This window comes from Echinops telfairi, unplaced genomic scaffold (assembly GCF_000313985.2).
Source record: "Echinops telfairi isolate 266 unplaced genomic scaffold, ASM31398v2 ScPeMD7_6;HRSCAF=24_0, whole genome shotgun sequence".
NCBI classification, from domain to species: domain Eukaryota; kingdom Metazoa; phylum Chordata; class Mammalia; order Afrosoricida; family Tenrecidae; genus Echinops; species Echinops telfairi.
This window is the reverse complement of record NW_022103902.1, coordinates 14084354-14094854: the sequence shown is the minus strand read 5'-3', so window position 1 is coordinate 14094854 and position 10501 is coordinate 14084354. Positions and strand designations below refer to the sequence as shown.

The 10501-nt window shown below is 42.4% G+C and overlaps 1 protein-coding gene and 1 pseudogene across 1 annotated transcript in view; one reads left to right on the top strand and one right to left on the bottom strand.

The window, feature by feature from the left end:
- Nucleotides 1–10501, top strand: part of CFAP44 (cilia and flagella associated protein 44) — a 113249-nt gene that overhangs the window by 63484 nt on the left and 39264 nt on the right. Inside the window, exons 21-23 of the mRNA XM_045286152.1 lie at nucleotides 4220–4350; nucleotides 5743–5939; nucleotides 8587–8761. Coding sequence (XP_045142087.1) covers nucleotides 4220–4350; nucleotides 5743–5939; nucleotides 8587–8761 — 503 coding nt within the window. The remainder of the gene's footprint in view (nucleotides 1–4219; nucleotides 4351–5742; nucleotides 5940–8586; nucleotides 8762–10501) is intronic.
- On the bottom strand, nucleotides 1532–2929 carry LOC105978937 (annotated as a pseudogene).

The following is a 10501-nucleotide window of genomic DNA, read 5'->3' as shown; positions in this document are numbered from 1 at the left end:
GGCAGTAATGACAGAGCATGCGCTGTTACACAAAAACCGCGATAGAGTGAAGCCGCGGAAGTCGAAGCGCGAAGTGGCGAGGGTTCACTGTATAAATCACTTCTTCCTAAACAGAAATACTATCAAGAATCTGATTAAATAAAAACCCTGAATTTATCATCCTAACTATACTCCTAGGATCCCTGGTGGATAGTGGTTACATGTTGGACTGCGTTCTGCAGGGTCAGCAGTTCAAAACCACCAGCCCCTCGGCAAGAGAAAGCCACCGGGGCTTTTTACTCCCATTAAGAGTGGCAGCCCCAGAAACTCACAGGTGCAGTTCCACCTTTCCCATCAGGTTTCTGGGAGTCGGCATCGACTCCATAGCAGTGAGTTGGAGTTTTTGTTTTTGTTTTCATGCACTCCTAGGCTACCCAGCCCTACGGTTCCAGGAGTACTTTACCAATTTAATGTGGAAAATTCTTTGGTGAAGTCTAACTCATAATGAATCTCTGGTTAAGACATTTATGCCCTTTTTCTCAGGGTAAGGTTACACTTTTGGTATGGGTTAGATAGTTTAAAACAACTGAACTAAGTGCTATGGCTAATTATGCATACATCGTTACTTAAAACATGGACACTTCTGGCAAGAATAATTCTTACTTAATAATTTAATGACAATAAAAGCACTGACATTTTTCCAGGTCTAAAGGTAAAACACATGAAGTATTCTTCCCAGTGGTTCTCAATCTTCCTAATCCCGCGACCCTTTAATACAGTTCCTCATGTTGTGGTGACCTCCCCCCAACCATAAAATTATTTTTGTTGCTACTTCATAACTGTAATTTTGCTACTGTTATGAATCAGACGGCCCCTGTGAAAGGGTCGTTGGACCCCCAAAGGGGTCGCGACCCACAGGTTGAGAACCGCTGAGTTAAACCATCATAGATTTTGACACACCTCTTGGTGTAGATGCAGAGCAGCTTTCTTCCCATACTGCGTGAAGTTTACTTCTGGATTTGGCTACTTCTCCCTGCCTCTAAGATAAGTTGTACGTAAATGTATATAAACAAATGGATGTTGATTACCGTTTTCCTTCTGTGATATAAGTTTGGGTCTGGTGATTAACCCTCAAAGCCATGGCAGCACAGTGGTCATTGGTGGGCAGTTTACTGCAAACTCAGCAGTTTGAAACCCCAGAAGAAAGTTGAGGTTCTCCCCTGCTTTAAAGACGTACAGTTTCAGAAACCCGTAGGCACAGCTCTACCCTGTTCCTGTAGGGTTGCTTTGAGTTGGAATCAACTTGATGGCAGTGAGTCTGGTTTTCTGGGGGTGTACTTAGCCAAGACAGTTAGCTCTTGCCTAGGTAAATGTATCCTTTTATGTATGTGGTCCCACGTCTGTAATTCACTAAGTCTACTAAGAACGGAGTATTTGAGCTACAGAGTTTCTAAGATGTGACTTAGAATCATTCTAGCTATCAGGAAAATGACCAAGCTGTTCAAGCTAATTTATTATTATTTTCTTTTAGTGATTTATTGCAAAGCCCCCGTTAGCAGTTATGCTTTCTTTTAAAATTTATTTTGTACTCTCCTCGTCTAGGAAAAACAGCATGGTCCTTCTGACCTAGAACAATAATAGTATCTCCTGGCTCCAATCCAGGCTCTTGGTCTGCTTCACCATGGAATGTTCTCTTCTGGCCATCTTTCATGCCTCTGTCAAAATGAACTTCTAGAATCTTCTTCTCACGAACAATTTTCTTTCCATTGCAACTTTTGCATCTCTCTTTAGGGCTGACCCGTTCCCCATGGCTCTGGCATTCCATGCACACAGACTGATTTTGCTGCACCATTCCAGGCCTGAACTGATGGATTCGTATTTGCATTCCAGGACCACGGCAATTAGGACAGCACTCTACTGCTCCTCTCTTACTGCCTCGCCTTCACGTTTGTTACAAATCACATTCTTTTGCAGAGCTCGTTTTCTTGTTGCGTCATTATACACACCGTCTAATGTTACTGAGAGTTGATGCCCCACGTTTTTTCTTCTCCTTTCTCTCTGCATCCTTCCGCTGCCTCCAAAGAACATGTCAAAGATGTCCATCGGGGAACCCAAACCACCGCCTGCTCCGCCCTCCTCGATGGCCTCTCTGCCCCCCTTGTCGTAGCATTCTCTTTTCTTGGCATCAGAAAGCACTTTGTGTGCTTGAGAAATCTCTTTAAACTTCTCACCTTCATTTGGGTTCTTAGCAGGATGGTACCTCAATGTATGACCCTTAATTGTTATGCTCTGAAATTAAAACTGTATTTAACTGTGTACAGTGAACCCTCGCTTATCGCGGTTAATCCGTTCTAGATCCTACCGTGATAAATGAAATTCCGCGAAGTAGGATTCCTTATTTGTAAATCAAATATTTTCGTAGTTAGAGCATAGAGGACATGAAAAAACACCCTTTAGTCACCATTACACTCGTATTACCCAATTTATTAAACGAAAAAGGGAAAATACAGTAAAAGATTTTGGACGTTACAATTATCATTTATTATTTATTATATTATTTATGGCATCAAGCGTGTACAGTATGAGCCAATCAGTGGCAGTAATGACAGAGCATGCGCTGTTACACAAAAACCGCGATAGAGTGAAGCCGCGGAAGTCGAAGCGCGAAGTGGCGAGGGTTCACTGTATAAATCACTTCTTCCTAAACAGAAATACTATCAAGAATCTGATTAAATAAAAACCCTGAATTTATCATCCTAACTATACTCCTAGGATCCCTGGTGGATAGTGGTTACATGTTGGACTGCGTTCTGCAGGGTCAGCAGTTCAAAACCACCAGCCCCTCGGCAAGAGAAAGCCACCGGGGCTTTTTACTCCCATTAAGAGTGGCAGCCCCAGAAACTCACAGGTGCAGTTCCACCTTTCCCATCAGGTTTCTGGGAGTCGGCATCGACTCCATAGCAGTGAGTTGGAGTTTTTGTTTTTGTTTTCATGCACTCCTAGGCTACCCAGCCCTACGGTTCCAGGAGTACTTTACCAATTTAATGTGGAAAATTCTTTGGTGAAGTCTAACTCATAATGAATCTCTGGTTAAGACATTTATGCCCTTTTTCTCAGGGTAAGGTTACACTTTTGGTATGGGTTAGATAGTTTAAAACAACTGAACTAAGTGCTATGGCTAATTATGCATACATCGTTACTTAAAACATGGACACTTCTGGCAAGAATAATTCTTACTTAATAATTTAATGACAATAAAAGCACTGACATTTTTCCAGGTCTAAAGGTAAAACACATGAAGTATTCTTCCCAGTGGTTCTCAATCTTCCTAATCCCGCGACCCTTTAATACAGTTCCTCATGTTGTGGTGACCTCCCCCCAACCATAAAATTATTTTTGTTGCTACTTCATAACTGTAATTTTGCTACTGTTATGAGTCGGGCGACCCCTGTGAAAGGGTCTTTCGACCCCCAGGTTGAGAACCACTGTTCTAGAGGAACGTGAACCCTTTGGTTTCAACCAGAACTTGGCGATATCAAGAAGGCTCCAAAGACTTTGCGGTCTTCCCTGGGTGGGGTCATATGGGAGAGGATCTTTGATCTACGGCATGAACTTCCCCTGTGGACCAATACTTTACACTGGTGTAATTTATAGTTGTTTGCGGTGGCAGCGGCATTTTTTTACTTTAACTTTGTTTGCTCTCTAGATATTCTGTCAACATTTATTATTTTTATCTTGGGATACATCTTTTAGTATGTGCCTTTACTTATTTTATTACTGAGCATTCTATGTTGTCCTGGTGGTGTAGTGGTTAAGCGTTGGGTTGCAATCCACTATTCATTATTCTATGAAGACCTGGTGGTTCAGTAGTTAAGCATTGCGCTGTGAGCTGAATGGTTGGCAGTTCAAAACCACCAGCAGCTTCTAGGGTGAAAGACTGGGCTTTCTACTTCTGTAAAGAGTTACAGTCTTGGAAACCCATAGGGGGCCACAGTAAGTCAGCATTGACTCAATGACTGTGTGTTTTGAGTTCATTCATTATTCTGAGAACTGTTTTCTCTATTTTGTGGAAGTTAGCATATAATTTCTTCTCTAAAATGGAAACTGTTTACGACATTTGGGAAGGGGTAAATAAGATAGCATGCGCTTGAGGCGACAACGTACAAATCTGTATCTCTGTTTAGAACGGATGATTGATGACGTGCCCATTTTGATGAGCAAACCTCCTACTTCTCTACAGGACTTTGATGTAGATTCCAAAATCCGCGCTGAGATTAACAGAAAAACAGCATTCAAAATCCAACAAGCAGAGAGGGAAATGGCTTGGGAAAAAGAGAAATGTTATCTTGGTCTCAAGAAGCTACAAAATAGGTAGGATCTGCATTTCTTGCAAATTTACATGTCTGAGAGCATGTGTCTGAATCAAGTAGTTTGCAATGGCTTAGTCAGAAGTGTTTTTGCAAAGGTCCGGAAGGACTCAAGGCCCCTGAATTCTCCACACTTCCCCATGACTGCTGTTATTGACACCTTCCTGAGCTTCACCCTTACTTCTTCCTAGATTAAGTCTAGGAGAAGGGTGCTCAACAATGACAATCTTCACAGGTCAAACTGCATAATATGTACTTACTCTGGTTTCGAGAAATTTTTTATCTTGTATCAAATTAATTTGGGGGGCCACCTTTTGGTGATAAAATTTATATGTTGTTGTTGGGTGCCAACTAGTTGATTCTGACCCATAGTGACCCTGTGCACAACAGAAGTAAACACTGCCCAGTCCTACACCATCCTCACAATAGTTCCTATGCCTGAGCCCATTGTTGCAGCCATGGTGTCAATCCATCTAGTTGAAGGTTTTCCTCTTTTTTGCTGCCTCTCCATGTTGCTAAGCATTATATCCTTCTCCTGTGACTGATCTCTCCTGACAATATGTCCCAAGTATATAAGAAAAAGTCTTGCCAGCCTTGCCTCTAAGGAGCACTCTGGCCTACTTCTTCCAAGACAGATTGGTTTGTCCTTTTAGTAGTCCATGGTACTTTCAGTATTCTTCTATAGTACCACAATTCAAATGCTTCTCAGTCTTCCTTATTTAATGCCCAACTTTCACTTGCATATGAGGCAATGGAGAATAGCATGGCTTGGGTCAAGTGACCCTTACTCCCTTAAAGTAACATCCTTGCTACTCAACACTCTAAAGAGGTCATCTTGTGCAGCAGATTTACCTAATGCAATATGTCTTTTGATTTCCTGTCTGCTGCTTCCATGAACCTTGACTGTGGGATCCAGGCAAGATGAAACCCTCACAATTTCAGCCTGGCTCTAGGCTTAGGCTTCACCTGCGCTTAGGGACTTAGTTTGCACATGCTCAGTTCTGCACTTTCCCATAGGCGTCTAATTATGTGCCTGATCTCTTTTCAACCCCTGTATTGGGGGCCCTATGTGGGCACTAGGGAGACAACCCCCTTTGTCCCTAACCTAGGAAGCTAATATAAGCACCAATAATGTTGTTAAACTAGTTAATAAAGAGTTAAATATTTTCACTAAGAAGAAATCAAGTCCTATCTAACTTCCACTTCCTGGTAAGAGGGTATGGTGTATATATGTATGTGATGGTATACCACACAAATAAATGTCTATCTGGTTACATTTTGCATCCAGCATCCTGTAGATGCCATAACATATGGCTTTAAAGAATATTGTATTAGGGTCTGTATTACTATAGTCATTCAGATGATTTCAATGGCGAATATTTTGTTTGTTTTCCAGATTCCGCGATTCACTGGAAAATGATGCTATTGTGGTTCATGCCATCCAAAGTAGCCACAAGATAGCCTCCTATAGGCTTGTGAAGCCCTCTAAGTACTCCAGATCCAAACAAATCAGTCAGATGGACAGAAAAACGAGCAAAATGGACAGGCTTGAGAAAGAGGGAGCTGGGAAAAAGGATAGCCAACGAGATACAGGTAGCCTGACGGATAAGAGGACTCTTATTCATGCTTCTTAAGACTTCAGACTCAGTTGCCATTTTTGTGGCTCGACCCTCTGGTCCCTCTTTGGTGGTTTCAGCACAATCTCTGGTTCCCTTTCCTCCTGTGATGGGCAGCTTTGGAATAAGTAATGACAGCCCCTAAGCGGGGCCTGGAAAGGCTGAGAAGGAGAGGTCCGGGTTTTTACAGTGAGTACTCCACATTAGCTGTCCTTTTAGAGGCACCTCCTAAAGCAAAGCCACCCCGCTGATGGCATTGAGTGTGGGAAGAATGACGGATGCTACTGTTTTGTTTTCCCTCATTCCCAACCCTTTCTTAATCTGTCATTTCCCACCTTCTTCCCAGGTTCTTGGGTCCTAACCCAGACCAAGAGGCTAGAATAGTACATTTCAAATGATTGCCCAAGAAAGTATGCTTTACACGGAATGAATGAGCTGAGAATAATCCAACCCAAACCAAATCCACTGCCCTTGAGTCAAATCCAACCCTCGATGACCCAAAAGTCTGAGGTGAACTGCCTCACAGGGTGTCTGAGGCTTCCATCTCTCACGGAAGCAGACTGCCTCATCTCTCACCTTTGAGCAGCAGAGAGATGTGTTTGAACTGCTGACCTTACTGTAGCAGCTAAGTGTTTAATAAGTGTACAACCAGAGCTGAGCAGACAGGTGTGAAATTAGGACATCTAACCTCTGGACTGGCTTTGGGGGGGGGGGGCGGCACACTGGGTGGCTGCAGATAAATAGGAGGAGAACAGGAATTCTGGGAATGGTTTTGAGGGCCCAGCCAAGAATAAACAGTGGGTTCTGCGGCCAGTGTGCTGGCCAAATCTGGGCTAGTGTCCGTAACACAGCACCGGCAGTAACGCTGGGCACATCCTCTTCCTTGAGAAGCCTCCAGTGACTCCTTTCTGGCTGAAGGATACATTTTGAGACCATGATCACAGCATTAAAGCCTCCTACCATCGGATTCCAGTCTCCACTTACAATATTGTCTCCTCACACTGTTTCCCAAGAATGTTTAAGCTGTTGTCCTCCTTGCTGTTTCCTAATTATGCCTGGTATTTCCATGCCTAGAGTCCTGCTGCAATGAATAGGTCACCCTTTTCTCTCCAAATGCTGTTGGTTCCCCAGGCCCCAGCTCAAGTCACAGCGCTGCTATGAAGCTTTCCCCACCCTTCTCTCAAACGCCAAATGCTCTGTTATCCGGTGGATTCTGACTCATAGTGACCTTATAGGACAGCATAGAACTGCCCTTGTGAGTTTCTGAGACTGCAATGATCCCTGGGAGTAGAAAGGCTCATCTTTCTCCCAAGGTGGTTTCTAACTTCGACCTTGTGGTTAACAGTCCAATGTGCAACCTGTGGGCCACCAGGGCCCCTTTCCCTAATCATCCAGACCACATTAAGCCCCTTTCCTTACTACCACACACATGACCTCTAACTATCCCATCTTAATATTTAACTTTCTTATCTATCTGGAACCCTGGTGGCTCAAGGATTAAGCATTGGGATGCTAATGGCCAGGCTAGGGGGTTGACCTCACCAGCCACTCTGAGAGAGAAAGAATAGGCTGTTTCTACCTGTCACTAAGGTTTCTACCTACAATTCTATTCTTTCCGACAGGGTCTCTATACATCTCAATGGCAGTGGATCACAGAAAGATTGAATTAAAATATAATGGAATTCTATCACGGACCTTTTGAAGTGTGTTTTATTAATTATTGACATAATTAGGTTCCAAAGGTTAGGTCATTTGAAAATCAGTACTGTGTCAAAATGGAGGAGGACCATGTCATATCACAAAATGGAGGGTGACTCCATCTAATTACATGACTACAAAATTGTATCAAGACATAGCTGCCTAATTACATCCTTATGTAATTAATTGAGAATCATGGCTCAGCCAAGTTGACATATAACCATAATAATGACAGCCAGCGTTACTCTTGCCTAGCACCACGTACTGGAACGTGCAAACTAGTCAGACAGTAAAATTTCCCACTAGTGACATACATGTAAAAGATCAGCTAATTCGACTAGAAGTGAGGAGCAGATACCAACATACATACAATATGTGTGTGTGTGTATCATCCTTATGTTGCTCTCATGATAGCTTGAACATGGTAAAAAAAACAAAACTAATTCCCCAGAAGATAATTGTTCATTGATAAAGCCCAAGACTTTCAAAATCTTAGATTTGATTATGTGTTTGGGGCCAGTTTTTAATTGCCGATATACCATTTCAGTTTTCATACCACATCACATGCTATGTGGGAATAGGATTCCACTTGTTTTCCTTCCCCTTCCCATCATTTCATAGCCATTCCTTCCAGCACTCCCGAGAGCTGAGATGTCCACAGCCCTCTGAAGGCTTACTATATCTACATGACAGCTTCTATAGGGTCTTCAGGGACTTAGAGGTCTTCATGTTGGTGTGGTGCAGTATGTATTTGGGGATTGAGATTATAGTTGTTCAATATTACTTTGATTTGCAGTTTCATTATGTTCTGTAGAGTTGTTTTTTTTAATGTGATCAGTTAAAAACAATTGTTATTGGAGCTTTTTATTTTCATGTTTCAAAAACATTGGGGACAAAAGCCAACAAGCTCCCCATGCTCTGAACAGGGATGGTTTTGAACATACCAGAAGAATCAATTTTGGAAAAAGGGAAGAAATTTCGACCTAAAACCTTGAGTGAAATTATGGTGGAAAATCAAATCGAGAAAACAAGGAAGGTCATCTTAAAAGCCGAAAGAGCCCAGCAAAAGATTCAGCAGCGGAAGAAAGAATGGGAGGAACTGTGAGTTTTTCACCTAAACTCTTATCTAGATACACTAAAAATTATTTTCATCTGTTTTCATTGCAAATATTTCAGTTAAAAAGTGAAAGATATGGGAATAGAGAAGGAAGACAGCTCTGCTGGGTCTTTCTGAGTGGTGACACGTCGGTGGCATTTCTGATTCCACTTGTGATCTCATAGTTGCAGACCCAGGCATTGCATTTTGCTAGTACACTCCGAGTGTGGCGTTTCAAAGAGGAAGGAATCTGTTTCTGTGCCAGCATCACGGAGGTACACTCCCTTAGGACCTCCCAACATCTCACAGTTTTTCCCCTCACCTTCGGATCTGTGAAAACAAATCAAATCAAAGCAAACCTTTGCTGTCATTCGGCCTCAAGGCGGCCTGTGTGTTTCAGAGTAGACCTGTGCTCTGTGGAGGCTATCATCTTATGGGAATTGATTGCCAGGCTTTTTTTCCCCCTTCCTCTGAGGTAACAGTAGGTGAATGTGAACCACCAACCTCGGGGTTAGTAGCTGAAAACCAATTTTTTTTTTATGCTACCCGAGTACCTTCAACCTCTTGGACTTGAACTCCCCCCACCCGCATTTGGTGTGAGAAGAGTAAAAAACTGAAAAAATCATTCAAACCCACTCCCATTGAATCAGTTCTGACTCATCATGACCCTATTGGGCAGGGTCGAATTGCCTGTGGGTTTCTGAGCCTGTGAAGATGTAAGCGAGCAGACAGCTTCATCTTCCTTCTGGCGGGTTTGAACGGACACCTTGTGGTTTGCAACCCAACAGTTAACCCATCCACCACCAGGTGTCCTCGAAGTATAGTATTAGGGTGGTTTTATTTATCCTGTGGGCTACCCAAGTTTTCATGTACTTTTATTTTAAAACCTGCCTGTCCTTCAGGGATCTACAATGATACTGCCCTCATCCCTGAAGGATCTCATTCAGATAGTTTTGCTTCTGAGTTTTCTATTCCATCCCATTGGTCTATTTTATTCCTATTCTTGACCCAGAATCATGGCGCCCTGGTGGTGTTGTCAGCGAAGACCTGTACTGTAAATGGCAAGGCTGGCTGTTCAACCCCCACCCCCACCCCAGTCACTGTATGGGAGAAAGAGAAGCTTGTCTACTCTCATGAGATTGACAAAGCATTGGAGGCTTCATAGAGGGTCATTGTGAGTTGTAATCCACTTGTTGACAGTGGAGTGGGTGGGAGTTAGGAGCACACTATAGCTTGCTAAGAAGCCTTACTATCTAGTGGGGCAAAACTTCATACTACAATTTTTTTTTCAAGAATGTTATGGCTATTTTTAAATTTGAAATTGGCTCAATTGACTCCTCCTCGTATGTTTTGCTTTTTCAAACACAGAGAATGGACAGTTTTTTTTTTAGTCCTAGTCTTAGGGAGAAGCCCTTCCTTCCGCTCCCACTAAGGATGGCACAATGAGGAAACTCCCTTCTCCGAGTTTGTTGAAAAAAAATTTTTTTAGTATAATTTTATCAGGGATGAGTACTGATTTTTTCAAACTTTTTTGTTATATATTGAGATGATAGTATGCTTTTTTCTTCTATTCTTTAATACTATAAATTCTAGTAATTGATTTTAAATGCTAAATAAGCATTCTTAGAGTAAATTGGCATGTTTTTGGTATGTTATACAGTGAACCCTCGTTTATCGCGGTTAATCGGTTCTAGACCCTACCGTGATAAATGAAATTCCGCGAAGTAGGATTCCTTATTTGTAAA